Genomic DNA, 18,773 nt, shown 5'->3' on the forward strand with positions numbered 1-18,773 from the left:
CAAAAAATCAAAAAAAATCATCAATGTCCTGTCTGTGGGTGTTATAAACCAAAGTTAACTGTATTAGAATCTGCCAAGTGACCCTTTGTGTGTGTGCTTGTCAGCTCTTTTTGATCCTTACGGCGTCTCTGTCTGTGTGAATTAGACCAACTAGAGATACAAGCTCATTTATTCTCTCTCTGCAATTGTCCAGACCCATTCTGTCTGTTTGACATGTACACACATTACATTCATTCCTGCTTAACAAGCTACAGTACATTGGCCAGTATAAACTAGCATACATTGCATAATTCTTTGTGTAATTTGATGGGAATCTCTGTGTCACCCTGCAACATCTCTGCGGTGCCTGTTGCCCATGTGCACATCCTCTGGAAGTGAATGTTATTATGTGCATACATCGCTTCCTGCTGTCATGTCACTTTCTTCGTCTTGCTGATACATGAATAGATTCATACTACGGCCTTAATGTCATGCTGTGCACACATACATTGGTTAATACGCACACACTCATCAATATTGGTAAGTGAACTCTTCCTGAGCCAGTGGCCAATGAACAATACATCACATAATGCTATATGCACTGTTTCACTTACATATTCCGCTTCAGATGCATTTTTCATTCTTGTGAGTTTCCAAAGGTGAGAGTAAGGACTTTGGTATGTTGTAATGACAGCCTTACAATTTGTGGCCAGCCCTGTCTTTTCTTGCTATACTTTTGGATGACTTTCCTTTAGCATACGCTATTTATAACACCTCAAGGCCACTCACTGCCCATAGGGAACCATATTCTGTAGGCATCAAACTTCGCCTGCTGCATGACCTCTTACAGTATGTACATATGATCTGTGCTGTCAGCCCAATTCAGCCCAATGTTTTCTACATGCCGCTCTGTGTCTGTACTTGTGGTAACCCAAGGCTTTGCAGAGTTAACTCTACTACTACTACTACTACTACTCTCTTAGCACACTTCTCCCCATAGGAACTTCATTTTTCATCGTGCCTCTATTCTCCATCAAGATTTGACAGCAGTCTGTTTTCTCAACTAACCACAGCATGGTCCATGTGTTGGCAGGGTTTGAAAGGAAGAAGGTTGAGGGTTTGAAGGCAAAACTGTAGCGTAAAGCAGCTTTGAGTGAAAAAGCACAATATTAATACAGACTATTACCATTCAAAATAATTGCTTCAGCCTTTTTGAAACACCAATTTTCAGATTAAAGTCCCATGTATTGTAATAAGAAATGTGGGAACACGACACACACAAAGTAAATTTATAGGTGGTCTTAAAGTGGTACTTTAAGACCGTCTTCAGTTCCATTTTCATTTTTTCCATTTCTTCAGATCCATAATGATATAAGAGGTGATGACCTCCAGAGAAAGGACTTATGGTCCATGCCATTCAATACATAACCACTTCCACGTCTGCCTCCTCCCTCACTACAGACCTCCCTAAGACTCGTATGTGATTACTGTCTAATAAAGCAAAGTTTCAAAAGATTGTCACAGGTGTTCAAGAAGAAATCAAATTCATAAAGAAAATTTTTCCATCTTATTTTTCATGCCTTCCTATATGCCCTTGCTTCATCTATTGTTTTCTTGTCCTTGTGTACCTGAGTGAGTCAGTGATAGAGAAAAAAAACCTGCACTTGACTGTGATTGCACCACTTCAGAATATGTCCCATTGATGCGGGATGTATGAAGACACACACACACACACACTCACACACACACACACACACACACACAAAATCATTATCCTATGAAAAGAACCAAGTGTCCATGAGTGAACACTACACCACAGAACACTTCAACAACTTTTAGATGTCTGTGCGCACGAGAGAGAAAAGGCACGGGAACACAGTTGTACACAAAACCGTCTATAGGAATACACAATATATTAATTAAAGGTTTCCTTTACATTGGTTGACATGGACGGAATTTGTTTTATTTGTTGTTCAAAAAAGAAAAATATGAATGATTCCCTGTGTTTGTAAGGTTAAAGCCTGGTTTACGCTCCGTCGTGGCACACGATACACAATTGCATTTACAAGTTATCCTCCAGCAAAAGGTTTCAATCTTCTCCATGTGAACAGTCACCCTTAGTATCATCCTGATCAATACAGTCAGTGCATGTTTATTTATATCTATAGCTCTGCTGCATTTCTTTGTTTTTGATTATGGATTTGATGAGATTGTTGATATAATTGAGGAGGATTATTTTCACTGAGAGGACAATTTTGAGCGCAAGGAATGAAGGTGATCAGTGCAGCACTGAATCGTTCAAGAGAACAACAAGAAAAATATGTATTGTGTATATATGTACTGTCAACCGACAGTTGAGCATGAAACGTCTACATGAAGATGGTGAACTACCAAACCAGGGCTGCAACTAACAATTATTCTAATAAATGATTAATCTGTAGATTATTTTCTCGATTAATCGAGTAGGTCTGTAAACTCCGTAAAAAAGTTTGGTCCGTAAAATCCCAGAAAATGTTGAAAAATGCTTCTGTCTTTCCTAAATCTGGAATTGATATTCTTGAATGTCTTATTTAGTCCACAAAATTATTCGGTTTTAATGATTTCTTTGTCAAATGGAGCAAAGAAACCAGAAAATATTCACATTTAGGAAGCTGAAATAGTCACTCTTTACACTCAAACCGATTCATCGATTATCACAATAAATTGTGATTAATTCAGTAATCGATTAATAATTGATTAATCAAATAATTGTTGCAGCCCTATACCAAACACAGTACAGTTCTATAGGTGAACGATATGACAGGAAGGTGTAGAAGGATTTTCTGTCCACTTCGGGACACTTGACATTGATGTATTTACCTTTAATACAAATGTGTGGACAAAATATTTGTCAGTATTTGTCAGTGCATGCAAACATGCATTTAGATTTTTCGCATTTTAAGTATGTGTACTTACACCCACATCTTTCTTTATATTTACTTGAATCTACCACCACACCTCTACCACAATGTTTTTTTTTTACAATTATGAAGTATTTCTTTTAAAATCACATTTCATTTTCATTTACACAATAAAAGTCAAGAAAAATGAAGGAAGAAGACATGTATCAGAGGTCATGTGTTGCAATCAAGCTTTAGTACAGGATCCTCGTCTTGCTCCTCACAGCCTCTAGGATGGCCTTGTAGCTAATGCTTTTTTCTCTCTTATCTAAACACATACATACATTTCTCTCATTTAATAGGACGAGTGGAGGGTTGGCCTTGAACAGCAATCAGCTTGATAGACTTCCCTATACATATATGATTCCTTGTGTCTTCAGGTGTGGCCTACAGTGATAATCATAATCATACGACTATTGCCAAGGCATTAGTTTCAGTTGCAATTATAGATTAATGTGGATGTATAGATGTCTGCATTACACGTGTACTTACTCTCCTATCTTACTCTCTCACACACACACACACACACACACTGAGGACTCCTGGCCCACAGGGACATAATGGACAATCACCCTGACAATCTGTTGAGCTCTGATTGATGCTGCAGTTGCATAAACACACAATTTGAAATACATAGATGCTGTAATGCCAAAGGCTTGGTCCCCCTGCACCCACCTTAGACACATCCCTGCTCTCTCTCTATCTCTCTCTCTCATACACACACAAAAACACACACCAAAAAAAATGATATAGACTTCTGGGTCCCATCTGAAGCCTATTTAATGAGAATATATTGAGTAGTCACTGGTTGGCCACAAAGAGAACTCAATTTTGAATGGTAGTCTATGGGAAAATCATCTGGGTGGGGAATTTTGGATCTTCTTCAACGGCACATGAAGTCAGTTGAATCAATTATGTCTGTATTTACAGTAAAATAGATAGAACTAAAGGTACGACCCATATGAGAGGACAACAGTGTTATTGACAGCTGGACGTACAGTTTCCTGCCTGGCCAAATTCTGGAGGCTTAAAAATGAATGTTCGGGTTATTATGGGTGACGTCAAGTCCGGTTGCCATTTTTTAATTCCACATGAACACAAACAGCCCCACAGTAAATGAATAGATGAAGGAGTGTTGGATGTTTATATAAATTCCTGTCGCTGGCTTTTTGAGAGATAGTGAAAATTGTGACAATTTAAGCAGAGGGTAGATACATGCAAGATCAATGCTGAACTTATTACTTATAACTACTTATACTTATCTTTTAACTTATTACTTTGATATATTTCACTGACCTAGTATATACCTAAAAGATCCTATACTTCTCACATTTATTCTGTCTAAATACTTTCTCTGTCATTGTCTAATCTTCGCTTGAAGGCATACTGTCGCCAATGAACAAGTTTGTGTTTTTGATGTGTGTGCGGCTTTGTTTCCATGTGTTAGTTTGATATTATGTGTTTCAGTAACTGATGTTTCTGAGGCTTTCATTATGTGTTTCCTGCCATGTCTTCTTTTTGATGTGATTCATTTCAGCATCTGAGACACAGAACAGCCTGTGGGCTAGTGCCACAGTCCTGCCTGATTGTGTGTCTGTGTGTGTTTTGCAGAGAGACATCTATCTTTCTCCGCTGACAAACTAGATCTGTCACACTGGTAGAAGACTTGACGGCCTTTTCTGTTGGTTAGCTGAAATTGATGAGGCAATCATCTGTGTTTGTGTGTGTGATCTTGCGCATATTTTTGTGTGTCTGTGTAAGCATACAGTATGTTGTACACAGATGCCGCATGTGTATTGTCAACAAGCTGCAAACCATATTGTCAGGAAACATCACGGTCACCAGGCCCATCTTACAAATATGGAAACACATACATCAGTTCTATGGAATAACCTTTTGTCTGGTGCCGCAATTTTTGTTTCACTCTCACATTAAGACTAAGATTAGAAACAATTATTTATATATTTTTTAAGTACAACATCTAAAACTTATATGACATCCCAGCCACATCATAGAAGACAGAGCACATCCCTACTAACATCATATTAGTTATATACAATTCATGCTGTCATGTTAATGTATAAATGTTGTGACAAATTAACATTAGGGTAACATTCTGGGAACCTTGAGAGAACATTCTGGGAACCTTTAGAGAACATTCTCTGAAGTGGTTACGGGAACATTCTGGGAAGAGTGAATGTTCTTTAAAGGTTCAGAAAACTTTCCATGGCAACTGCAGGAGAACCTAGGGGGGAACCTTCAGGGAACGTTCCCGCTACTAAATGGTAACGTTCCCAGAACGTTCTGTGAACATGAAATTGTTAGCCGGGATCTTTGTCCGTGGGTCATGCTCATAGTCACATGCTACAGACTTCCATTGTACTGTGCAGTGTTAGAGACTTGGTCAAGAGGTTTAGTAAGTTAGGTGTTCTCTTACAAACGCAGTATGTTGCTGTCTTCACATATATACAGTACCTAACACAATAAATAATAAATACAAGCTTTAATATTGAATGAACACTCAGATGTACTCGCACATTCTGGGCAATATTAGTTTACTTTCTGAAATTTCAAACCTAGCGTTTCTTGATGTGCAGTCATTCTTTCGTGCTTGTAGCAATTTATCACAGTTTTTCCTCCATGTTATATTCTATAATCGATCCTTATCTAATCACCGTTTCACATATTATGGCTTAAACAGACCACATGAATCATTTCTAATCAAAGTTGCTTTAATTTCACAAGTGGTCACTGTAAACTTCATCATATTACAGCATGGATTGTCGGTGCCAGCTGTATCGCATTGCAAACCAAAGTGGAAGCAGATAACATTTTTCCCTTTTTTTATCTGTGCAGACGGATAAATAGTGAGTCAGTTTTCTGGTAAAGTACCTATTTGCTCACATAGTATACAAACCAAAACCTGATATCATAACGCTTGTGAATGGCTGAACGTAGTGTGACAGAGAGCTATTTGAATTTATTGCAACAGGCAGGTGAACAGTCAGATAAGCAATCGGTTTATCAAGTGGGAAAAGTACCTTCAGCTGCTACTGGTGGCTGTTTGAAGACAAGACTGGGTGTGTATGTGTGGGAACATGAAATGTTTGACCTGCACTGCTTTGTAGAGGACAAAGATTTGATTACTACGCTGACATATCGCTGACATTTGAAAACTTTGAAAAAAAAATGTATTTGCATGGGTCTTCTTTTCTCCTATAACCTTTCTTTATTCTTTGTACTTCTTCTGTCAACACACATAGCTACTTCGCCGTCTTTGGTCTCATGTTGGCTGTATATTAATTGGTGTAAGATATTAATGCTTTCTTCCGAATGCTACACTTAGATAACCTTCCTGAGTTGATTTTACATTCATCCCCTCAAACATTTAACCAAAGCCACTTGTAATCCCATCAGTCTTTGTGGCAAACACTGAAAAGTTGGAGTCTCTTTTACTTTGAATTTGACTTTGAGGGTAAAACAAAATACCCAAACCAGCAGGGGTGTTTTTTGTTCTTCTTTCAAGCAGCTTATTCAAAGACAACCTCCAAAAGATCAGAGCATCTCTCTTTAGCCCTGTTAAATCACTCCCCACAACAATTATAGCCAACAAAACAAAATCTCATTCTACAAGGGGGCTACAGAAAGCGGTGTTTGTGTGAAATACCTTTTTGTGGTTGCATGGTACATTGATGTTGGGAGAGTGTGTTTAGACATGATTAGGGTGGGTAATGATTCCAAAAGATAGATGAAAAAAAACCCAACAAATACTCTGTCAGAGTAAGAGCGAGTGATGCATAAATGTGCAAGTGTGGAAAAAAAAAAAATTGTTGCATAAGCCTGCGATCCACTGCTTGACAGTGGGGGGTGCAGATTAGAAACGGCTACATATTTGTCAAACACTGCGGTAAATTGAACAAATGATGAAACTTTGGAAGTCAGTTGATCTGAAACAAACATAAAACTACTTTAATATAGATTGGCAAAAAAAATAATCAAACACAGAAGACTCCTTTGTAGCTTAATTGGCATGATTTTGAAAGCTTATTTTAGTTTAAACTTGTGTAAACAGTTCAGCTTGTTATGTAAAGACTGACTAAACTAAATTCATTTAATCCGAGAGTCCGTTATCAACATTTAATACACACTGTAATGCTGAACAATATAGTTGTACACAGTTATGAAACCCTTAGGCACAACTTCTCCAATGAACAGAGAATATTTTTACTGTCATTTATTGTCATGTCACGAAGCAAAAGTCCTCTCAAAATGGATTCACGTATATAGCTGTGATTTCAACTTAAACCTCCAGATATACTGTACATTATGTGATGGATAAACCTGAACGTAAACCAGGCAAAACTACACAAATGATTTAATGCAATCCACTCAAAAGTGGAGCAGAATCTTAGGGGGAAATTTCCATGTTTTCAAGTCAGTTCCATGATTAACTGAGTGTTTTAGCTTAGTTGAAGTAGACAATAGTCCAATCTTTCTTTTTGCTATTGCTTTCCTTGATTTCACACAGTACATCCATGGATATTTCACATTACATGGTCATGTCACTGAGTTAGCTGCCTGCTCCTTAAATAATAGTTTAGTCTGAGCTTAAAGGGAGTCAGTACATAATTAAAATAAATCATACATTATTCATGCAGATTTTGTTTAATGTCATCAAGGAAAATGTGACTTGTGTGTTAATCATATATTACCTGTGATATGCTGTTTTTAATAATATTTTTTAACTGATCAGTGTTTATCGGACATTTGTTCTGTCATTTATTTAGTTTTATTTACATCAGTATGTTTAAACTCAGCCCTGCAGCTGTCTGCCCTCTTCTCAGTCTGGTTGGTCACAAAATCCAGTTTCAGAAATTTATTGTGGATGATGAGTTAAATAGCTCCTTTATTTGTGAGACCGATGAAAATGGTGATTGCAATTCACAGCCACATTTCTCTCATTATCCTTTTTATGATGTAGATGTATTATCAATTAAATCTGTGATTCCCCCCCCCCATATCTGTAGCGGATCTTCTCTGTATCTTGGGATGTTGTGCACCGCACGGTGAAGAAAATACACGTCTCACTTTGCAGAGACACTTGGTTTTCTGTGATGTTTTCCGACAGATGGACTTAATACAAATATAAATGCAGACTCTTACATGAAAGACAAGTAACCACACAAGCAAAAACCAAAACATATATTACAACCCCACCCCCCCCAAACAAAAACACAAACCCCATGGTGTGGTTAACATGTGTGTGCAGCTCATCAACTTTTTATTTACTGAATTCAATAAGTTCTCATATACGTTACTGTCTATGCTAGGCTGTGTTCATGCATGAGTAGTTCAATCAAACTTTTCAGTTATGCCTTAATCCCACATCATTGCTCCATGCTAGCTGTTTAGGTGTGGATTAGGTATTGTTAATCCATGCACATTTACATCACACACACGTCTAGCTTTCACTACGTTGGTTGTGAATACCAGTGCAAAATTAAAACAATTAATGGATGGACAAAAAAAGGACAAAAAAAAGGCTATTAGTCAGTGTTCTGAAGCAACCCTTACTTATGTTGAAGAATCTGAAGACAGATGTCCACAATGAGACATCTGTCTTCAGTACAAAGGAGGCAAATAAAAAGGCCCAAATCAAATGTTCACCATCCAATAATAATGTTCAAAGGATTTTTTTTTTTTTTTCTGAAAATTGCTCTGTTTGCAGGAGACACTGATTTATTTGGCTGCTTTTTAAGTCTGTCAGCATGCCTGTGCAGGTGTGGGAACACACTACGCACAGTAAATTACTAAGAGGAAGGGATGAGAAGGAACTATAGTGAAAGGAAGAGAGGTATGAACAACAAAGAGCCTTGAGATGGGAGAAAGGGATGGAAGCTAAAGGATAGGGAAAGGAGGGAGGGAGGAAAAGAGCACAGGAAAATGGGTGTCTGCAAAAATGGAAGCACCTTAAGCGATGTGTCAGAGACATGACTTATAAGACACTGACATATTGCCAAGGAAATGAGCAGTCATCACAGTTTTACAGTACAAGGCTCATCACTGACAGAGTTAAAATGCTAGTAGTACCCATTGGGTCTGCAGGACATTTTCAACTGTTACTAATATGAACAACCAGCACCTCTTCTTTTCTTTATTTGAATAATTGCATGTTTTTTTTTTTTATTTGAAAAGTTCATGCAAAGCGTCTTATTCTCTTTCCCGTTGTCAGATGTTATGTTCGAGAACATTCACATTTTGTTCAGTAACAGGAACACACATAATAACCAACTTTTCACCATTTTGGATATGTTTAATCGATGTGAATAACAGCAAACAGCAAATTGATGGCTTTCTCCACACACAAAAATAGAAAATTGAATAAGCAAGGCATCATGCAAAGGTCGCCCAAACTGAATTTTGAAGAAATGCGTCCACATAACTATATCTCCTGATCTTTCCAGTCAAACCTAAGGTTCTTTTATTCATGCTCACTGTAACATCAACATTTTTTTTTCTTTTTATCCTTCGAGTCAACAATATTCTACACAAAAACCTTCCTTCTGTCATTATGTCCCATATTAGATTTTTTAATTGGAAAGCCTTTTTGTGGTATGTGATTTTTCCAATGCCCTGAATAGACTGTTTTCTGCGAGCATTTGAATTGTATCGTGTATAGCCTTGTATTTTTTCCCTTCTTTTTATTCCATTTTCTTTTTTGTTAAGAACTGAGGAGTTGAATAGTCCTCCTCCCTATCTTCTCCGCCAAAGCATTAAAAGTGAAGTGGCTTGGGAACCTTGAAATTGCAATTAAATGTCGAACTGCACTAACAGAAAACATGGGGAAAAACATGCAAGACCAAAACTTTGATTGAATTTGGATCTCAATGAATAGCGGAGTACTTTATTTCTGAGGCAACTTCCTTGGCAAAAAGACATTTAGTTAAAACCAAAATTGCAGACATATATTCAAAATCAAGCATGATTGCTGTGCTGCGTCTCCCAATAAAGCAAAGTTGTCAACATGCTCTGTTAAGAACAGGAATCATTCCACTCACCTTCAAAGTTGGCGTAATTTAAAAATGATCAGTTGTGTGAACCGTAAGTGAGTTTAAATTGAGTCACACTTCTATCTGCATTGTCCTTATTATGATGAATATATGAAGACCCTGACTTGTCTTTTGGAATGAATGTTTCGACTGTATGTCTTTGAAACCTGGAAAAAACATCAGGAATGTTTATTTAAATGTTGTTTGTGTCTTTAAATGACGGCGTCTTGTTTTATGCATGACACTACGGAAGCGTAGGGAGAAACAATATCTGAGGAAGAAGACATGCTGCCCTTATATTTACAACGACTTCCATGTGAGATATTTGATGTCTGAGTGAATACTGATATTTCATTGTCTCTCTCTGTGCAGGTAGGGGAGAGGCAACACGTTCTGGTGACGGAGGAGTCGTTTGATGCCCAGTATTATGTGGCTCACAACAAGTTCTATGAACAGGTAAGATGTTTGTCAAAATACCTTCAAGTATGGCTCATGTGCAGCTTCATCATAGTTTGATAAAGTTTGACGAAGGAAAGATGGTAAATGAGTACATTTCTACAATTCATTACCCTCCATTTGGCCATCACTGTTTCTTATGTTATCTTACAAAAATTGTTCAGTTGGCCGACACGCTGTATCTGCCATGAATAGATACAGTAAAAAAAGCTGTAAATTAATCTACTTTTTTTATGAATATTTTTCTCCCTGTGAAGCCGATCCAACTCTTCCTTATTTTCACACTTACTAAATTCGACCAGAAGCTTTGCTTTGCATGTCACAGGAGTGCTCACAGCAGGTGTCAGGAGCTTAAGCTTGTGTTGACTAAAGTAGGTTAGCAGTGGTATCACACATACGAACAGATACACACACACACACACACACACGCACCGCCTTGCACAGATATCCTTTTAATGACTCATTAACTTCATTTGGAACAAAGCGTTATCCCTAACCTTAACCATAACCACTTAATGCCTAATTCTAACCTCAAGATAACCACAATTCAAACCGTAGCCCTAAACTTAACCAGCTCCTCAGATGAGGTTCCGCCTCATTGGGACCAGGTTTTTCATCTCTACGAGGACTACCGGTCCTGACAAGGTCAGCGTTTATGCCAGGAAAAGAGGTATCAAATACAAGCACACACACACCTGCGGTAAAAGAACATTTGGCAGCTGATAGGAGCAGTGCGTTTTGCACCTCCTAACATTAAGGTCAGCCCTAAAGACATGAACATTCCATCCTAGAGCGCACACACACACACACATACACACACTGCTTCAAAGACCGTCTCTCAACCTGTGAAAAATTCACTTTAAAACATCTTCAAATAAATCAATTTCCTTATGCTTTAACCATCATCAAAAACATGTTTGAAGTTATGCTTTTTATTAGCGAGGAGAGCTCGGCATGGTAATAATTTTTCCTCCCCTCCACTTTCCTCTCCTCCCCTCTCCTCCTCCTCCTCCTCCGTTGCACCTCCTTCTGCAGGCTATAAACTTTAGTTACAAGTGTCACTTGGTTCATGTGTGTTGTGTGAGCGTGCACTCACTCCGTACATGTACACACGTACACACAGGCACACACACACACACAAGAGGAGAGCATGTTGACGTGTGTTGGTGTTTTTGCTCTTGTTGGACAAGTATTTGACATGTTCTCCTAAATCACACTCTGACTTAAAAAAAAAAGAGATTATGGAAACACCATGTTCCATCTCAAGTCTGTCCCCTCAGGGGATACTGTATATCCCTATATAATGTATATCTACACCTATGTGCTACATGACACCAGAGTACAAACACCTGAGGTTGTATACACAATAGCCAGATGTACTAGCAGGTTTGTGTTAGTTTGAAACATGTTGATCCATCCCAACATACTATACTATACTATACGTACTATAAGTCTTTTTTTTAGCAATGCTATAATGACCTATAAATGCTTATAATTGTTTCTCAATCTCCTTTTTGGAACACATCCAGAAAATACATGTGCACAATCTGACACGAGTGTGCTCCCAGCACACTCTGAGGCTGGCTTATACAATACTGTGCAAACGCTATGATAACTGTAGTGAAAGTACGGGAAACATGTATGCAGTTTTAAAATAAAAATATTCAAGTTTCAAGTGCATTTACTGCGGCCTTCTCTTCCACTTGAACAACAGCATGACCCTGGCTCTCCTAAAACTGGAGTGAGACCCCAGTTAATGTTATTGGTAAAACATGTGTTTTTCCTACTATGTCATGTTGAAAAAATATCTGCTGTGAATAAGGTCTATTATGCCAGGTTTATTCAAGATATGCTTGAGTATTACATACACATGTTGAATGAGTTAAACTCAGGCCAACTTTAAGTCACATCATTTCAATTCAAATGCTAATGATCTCAGAATTTGACAGACTTAAAAAACAACAACGCTGGTGAATTCCCTGAGACCTTTGCACAGTACTGTCTGTCTGAAAACCTGGCATGGTATGTATGAAAACACTGTATGGGGGTTAAAACTGAAGAACGAGCACAAACTGGACTCTTCCTGTATATATGTGTGTGTACACAACATAAGGTGTTTCTATGTATGTATATATATATATATATATATATATGTATATATGTATATATATATATATGTATATATATATATATACATATATATATATATATATATATATATATATATATATATATATATATATATATATACACATACACTGTATACATTCATGGGATTGTAGAAGAAAATGTGTGAATTTAAGCAACTGATTATGCAGTTGTGCGATTATGCATTCTGTTGTATCAAAACTGTTGGGGAAAGTGCATTGTCTGTTATGTCTGCCTCTGTGAAGCAGGTGTAATCCAGCTAACATGTTTCGATAATATTATGTGGAAACATGGAAAAAGGATGGCTGCAGTAATCTGAGCTCAACAGAATCACAGTCAAAGGAGATGGCGCTGAGATCACAGGAGATCACTGAATTTCTGATTTGTCTTACTGGGAGACATCAGCTTCTTGATGAATAATGGCAGGTTCACTCATTAAGAATTGTGTTTTTGAAATTACTAGGTGGTAAATGCATCGGGACAAAATACAGTCTTATGAACAGCTAAGTTGTGTAAAAGACGTTTAAACCCTTTAACACTGAGGGTAACACAGATGACACATTTGCAGTGGGTCCTGAAAGCTGAAAGTAATAAATAGTATTATGGTGATTTCACTCGTGCTGTTGCAGGAAGCCAGCAAATCATCATCTTTGTCACCAGAGAGGAGAGAGTTGGTAAAATGTTTTTGGACATTGAGACTAAAGATTCAACCCAATGTTGTTTTAAATTAGTTTTATACTATTCAAATTTAACCCCTCGAAAATCTGGTGTTCATATACAACAACGGTGTTTTTTCTAAATAAAACATGCAGTAAATTGTAAATAACTGCCAGATATTGAAAGTTATTCTGGCAAAATGGGCATAAGCACTTAATTCACAGGACATTTTGAGTGTGTCACAATGTCGGTGTCGGACTGATATTGGTATTGATAGCTACTCAAGTTTATGGCATATCGGACACAGAAATGTGGCATAGAAGCATCACTGATCTGTAACATTCAACTGGTAAATGTTGGATGAGCAAACACGTGAAAACAATCATTTGTGAACAAGAAACAAGTTTCACTTTTACATCGTCGGATAGATATTTATCCTGACAGGTATAATAGGCATCTGGCAACCTGGGTTGTGGGTGTGGGGGGGTAAGTGAGGAAGTAGGAGGGGGGTTTCCAATGAAATCAGACAGGGTCTTTCATCATTTAATCACCCTTTAATGGGCCTCAAATGACCCTCACCTACACTACTACTCACACACCTCTCTGCTTCCAGCCTGGTTGCCGTCTACACACTCTGGCACACACCCTCACAGTGGTCAGAGTGTTGAGCAGCAGGTGTGTTGATTAGGCAGGTGTGTTGCTGGTTGTGTGTGTGTGTGTGTCTGAACTGTTCTCCATCTCCTATCATATTCCACCAGCTGGATAAAGACTGACAGATTAACAGTGAACCAGGTGTCGTCCTGCCATCACAGTAGTCACTCTTTCCCCCGCCAGCTTCCATGATATTCTCTGCCAAGTCAGTCGCTTAACCCTGCAGAGTCTTGAAATGGTTAAAGACAGAGCGCCAGGCGACGTGAGTCAGCACGAGTCAGACCTATTGTCATCATTATTGTTCAGTCTTTATTTATGGTATTTAAACGTAAAAAAAATCAAGGTAATTCCAAAAGAAATGACAAATGATCACCCTTATTGTAGCTATGATAATTAACATATACTTTTATGACTGCAGTTTTCAAAACACCATAGAGACTGGATGTGAAAGCAAGCATAAATTCTGGGGTTAGTTTGTAAATAGTAATGAAAGGAAAAGCATATGTATGTTATCTTTATTTATATGAGGAAGTCACCAAGAACAAAATCACCTCACACTAATGTAACTTTGTTGTTTCTTCTTTTCCTGCTATAATCTACCAAGACTTTGACAGCTGCCATGGTGATAATAATAAGACAAACCAGCACTGGGTGATCTCACAGCTATTGCTGTTGATTTTGACATTAAGAGCTGTTTTGAAGTTGTGAAGAGAATTGTAGTTTCGAATTGGAAATATAAATGTTGACAGTAAATATGTACAGGGTCATTAATTTGTTGGAACAGAAGGTAAAATATGTATCTGCCCTGAATGGAACGTGTATTTTTGTCCTGCTTCCTAATGTTTTATTTAATTTAACGTACATTTTACATCGTGTGTGGCCTGTTGTTCCTGGTTTGCAGGTGCTGGTTCCAAAGAGGGCGGAGTTTAAAGGGAAGATGATTGAGGTGGACATATACGAAGCAGGGAAACACTTCCTGAGAGGTCGGCCAGTAGAAGACAGTAAACTGTTCACACCCTCCATTGCGACTCCACTTCAGAAAGGACAGGTGTCTGGCCTGATTAAGGTAAATGCTCACATGCATACATTCAGACCAGCGTACAGAAACACGATGGTGAAAAGACTTCATGGCTTTACTGCACATGAGATGTTACAGGATGTTGTAATCAGAGTTTACAAGATGTCAGCAGTAATGGAATGGTTTTAAACCTGTAGTTAGTCATACCTCTCGGCCAATACAATATTTATCTCGATCAAGAAAAATGAGAAATTTTGTCAAATTAGTATTCATTAAAGTCAGTTTTATTTAGTCTACATTAAGGATTTTGTATGTTAAAAAAAATATGTGTAAATTCACCGCTCAAATTCACATTTGTGTTAATATATTGAATCACACATGTCTAAAAATACAAATACACTCAGAAGAGGGAACATGGTAACCAAACACTCAATCACCTTACCGCAGTGGAAAGGTTTTGCATGTCTCTATAAACACAACACAAATGATTTGGGCTTTTGTTAAACGTCATATAACTTTTCTTCATCTTTATTTGCGCTTCATTTTTCCCATGTGTTGGTTTTCCAATATGTACAAGCTATTTTTTTTTTGTCTTTATAAAAAAAAAAGATAGTAATTATAATAGATTGTTTATGCAGTATGCATGCACGTAGTCACGTCATTTACAGGTAACAAGAGAACCTCTCCTACATCTGTCAAGCTCTCACTGTTTGTTCTTTGATCATCAAAACTATAAAACGTTGCGCAGGCAGGCTATTCAAATTTGGTGCTGTCAGCAAATTGTAATTGTGTGTGTATGTGTGTGTGTACGTACATGCACACACACATTTTTAATCCATCCTTGCCTCTGCAGCTTGTGCAAAAGCACCAGTGTATCAGGCCTGAGATAAGTAATTTAAGATAAGCTGTGGCTGGCTAAACTGTCCTATTCCTTCCATCCAACCACATACAGATGCAAGTGCACACACACACACACACACCACGGTAATGTATCTGTTTCACTGCATGTAATTTTTCACTCTGACTAGCTGTAGCTTATAGCTCAGGACATGGAGCCACAGAGCAGAATATGATACACTTTCTAATTTCACACTTCATCAGCCTTTACTGCCAGACAGAGAGGGAGGGAAGCCAAGGAACAGACAGAGACATGAGAGAGAGAGAGAGACTAATGAAGAGGAAGGCATGTCGAGTGACAGGAATGGTTGGCAGAGAATGAGATAAAAAGAAGGAATGGGAAAGGTTTCACAGAAAGCCAAGCAACACGTCACCGAGCAATGAAAAGTTCAGCAGTGGGGACTAGACCTTGTACATTCAGTTACCTCATAAAGTCTGCAGGCCGAGTTCCCTAATATGTACACTCTTCTGAAGACATCCCCATACAAATATACTCTTGAATATACAAAACGATGGAGAATATTGTTCTTGGCAATTTCTCTTCACACATTTCACATATTCATGCACAACATACTGTTTCTCACACTCTGTCTGGTCCCACTCCGGTAAAAAACCTTTGTCCAGATATTTCCTAACATCAGTTTTAAGGTCTGAATGTTTCTCAGGGGGGCTTTTCAGAGGGAAATGAAGGTAAAGTCATTATCTCCTCCATGTCTTGTACCAGATGAGAAATTGTGTAGAAAGGTTGACAGGAGGGGTGGAGGGGGCGGGAGAAAGACTTTGTCTTCCATTGAGTGTGCGCCACTTATAGTTTTTGCATTAGGCAACATCTTGAAATGTCGATAGCTGAATAGAACACATGATTTGTTGGTTTCTGTTTGCAGTGTTTTGTTATAGTGTAAAATTGATGTATTTGGGTGATGGCCTTAAACTGCAATAACAGTTGGAAAAATGTAAAATAAGTAAGGGAGAGTGAACCTAAATTCGCACTTTCTAGGGTATGATTCATAAATGGGAAGAAATGATGAAAGAGGCAGTGCAGCTGAATGAGAGCCACAGTGAAGCCGACACATTTGGAGGCCGACTGGCAGTTATGTGTTCTACTGCTGTGGTGGATGTGGAGTAACGCTCGTCTCTGTTGTCCACGGCATAATATTGGCAATTAACAGGCTGTTCTATTCAATGATTTCCATGGGTGCCACTGATGATCTGTTATCCATAGTCCTTATGACCTGCATTGTAATGATAGAAGAGTGGCACTGGAGCCCAGAGCTAATAGATAAGTGACCTAATGACTTGGAAACATTGCAATATTTGTAAGCCACACACAGAGACACAGTTTCTGTACCCTATGGTCCATGCATATGATTTACTGAACAGCTGTGTTTCCTGTGTAATAAATGAAAAGGTCTGATTGAACGTACAGTACTCATGCACACACATGCACATCTAGCTCTGTGGCCTACCCTTACCTTTGAACAATAGCACAACCCTGACTCTCTTAAAACTGGAGTGCAACCCTAATTAGTGTTACCAGAAAACCCTTTGTTCTGCTATTTCATATTGATACATATCTGCTGTGATAAAGGTCTCTTATGCTAGATTTATTCAAGAGCATTACATGAGCCTTACGTTCACATGTTGTGTGAGTTAAACTCGCCAACATGCAAGACCAACTTTCACATTATTCCAATCCAAACGCCAGTGATCACAGAATTTGACGTACAGGCGAACAACAAAGCTGGTGGTGCCTTAAGACTTTTGCAGAGCACTGTACATATATGAAGACCATCTATTTTCTATGAGTCTCTGCATGAGTTCACCTCACACTGAGCTGAATGTGTATATGTGAGATGAATGTGTGATTAGGCAAAGGCAGATGGACACTCACCCCCCATGTTTTGCGGCAAGGTCTATAATTACAGGCTTTCAGTAGAGACTGGGAGAAAAACAGAATAAAGGAGTGGATAGGAGGGTGGAGTCTTTGGTTTGTTGTGTCATGTGAAGATGCGCAGGAGTGTTGAAAGAGGGAATGAAACGAGATATATTTGTGATTGGATAAGCAGCATCTGTTATGTCCATTTGTCAAATAAAAATGTTTTAAATATACTTTTTTTTCCAGAGATGGAGAGAGAGAGACAGAGAGAGACAGATGATTGCACACCAGCAACCACTTACTCTAATGTGTAAAAATGTAGAAATATGGTCGGATAGATAGATGGATGGAGTGGTTTATGGAGGAGTGGCATGTGAAAGCATGTGAAAGCATGTGAAAGCATGTGGATGGATGGACCTGAAAGTGGACAGATAGACATGGATCCATGGATGTGAAACATGATGGCTCGGATGTTCACATCAGATGAATAGATGTATGGGTGTTGTTTGAATATATACAGGGTTAGGAATTATGAATGGATGGATGAATAAAGCATATCCTCATTTTGATCTAATGGTGCACTGCTCAGCATGCCTTAGGGTTTGGGTGGCAGAAAAAAACCCCTCAGGTTAAGCTTTTTATGTGTCCAGTTTATATAATCTGAAGACACTGATCTCCAGGATGATTGCTGGATGAAAGGTCCTTTGTCTCCTAAAATCATGTTCCCTAACCCTCGCTATTAACTACAGACAGGCACATCCATGTAATAGTGCAGCACTTTTGTCATTTGGCAGAAATGAGGGTGAATACTTCCTGGGTATGAATCTTTGGTTAGGTTTCGGAAACAAAAAAGGCACTTGGTTATTGCTAGGAAAAGTTTTTTTTCAACTTAAAAACACTAAGAATTAAAATCGGATGTCCTCAGACATTAAAACATAAACATGCCACAGCATTGAAACACTGAATGTCTATAAAAAAAACAGCTCAAGGTCTGCAGCTTGCTGCACATTTCACTCTCGTTTTTACACACCACTCCACCTCTGATCAAGAATTTGGCTCCATTACGTGTACATTTCATCACTATTGTGATATGTCAAAAACAA

General features: G+C 38.3%; 1 protein-coding gene across 1 annotated transcript in view; it reads left to right on the plus strand.

Moving 5' to 3' along the window:
* The window catches only part of cdkal1 (CDK5 regulatory subunit associated protein 1-like 1), a 207,508-nt gene that overhangs the window by 179,433 nt on the left and 9,302 nt on the right, over positions 1 to 18,773 (plus strand). Inside the window, exons 13-14 of the mRNA XM_044034474.1 lie at positions 10,340 to 10,423; positions 14,781 to 14,945. Coding sequence (XP_043890409.1) covers positions 10,340 to 10,423; positions 14,781 to 14,945 — 249 coding nt within the window. The remainder of the gene's footprint in view (positions 1 to 10,339; positions 10,424 to 14,780; positions 14,946 to 18,773) is intronic.

Source organism: Solea senegalensis, linkage group LG9 (assembly GCF_019176455.1).
Source record: "Solea senegalensis isolate Sse05_10M linkage group LG9, IFAPA_SoseM_1, whole genome shotgun sequence".
Taxonomy (NCBI): domain Eukaryota; kingdom Metazoa; phylum Chordata; class Actinopteri; order Pleuronectiformes; family Soleidae; genus Solea; species Solea senegalensis.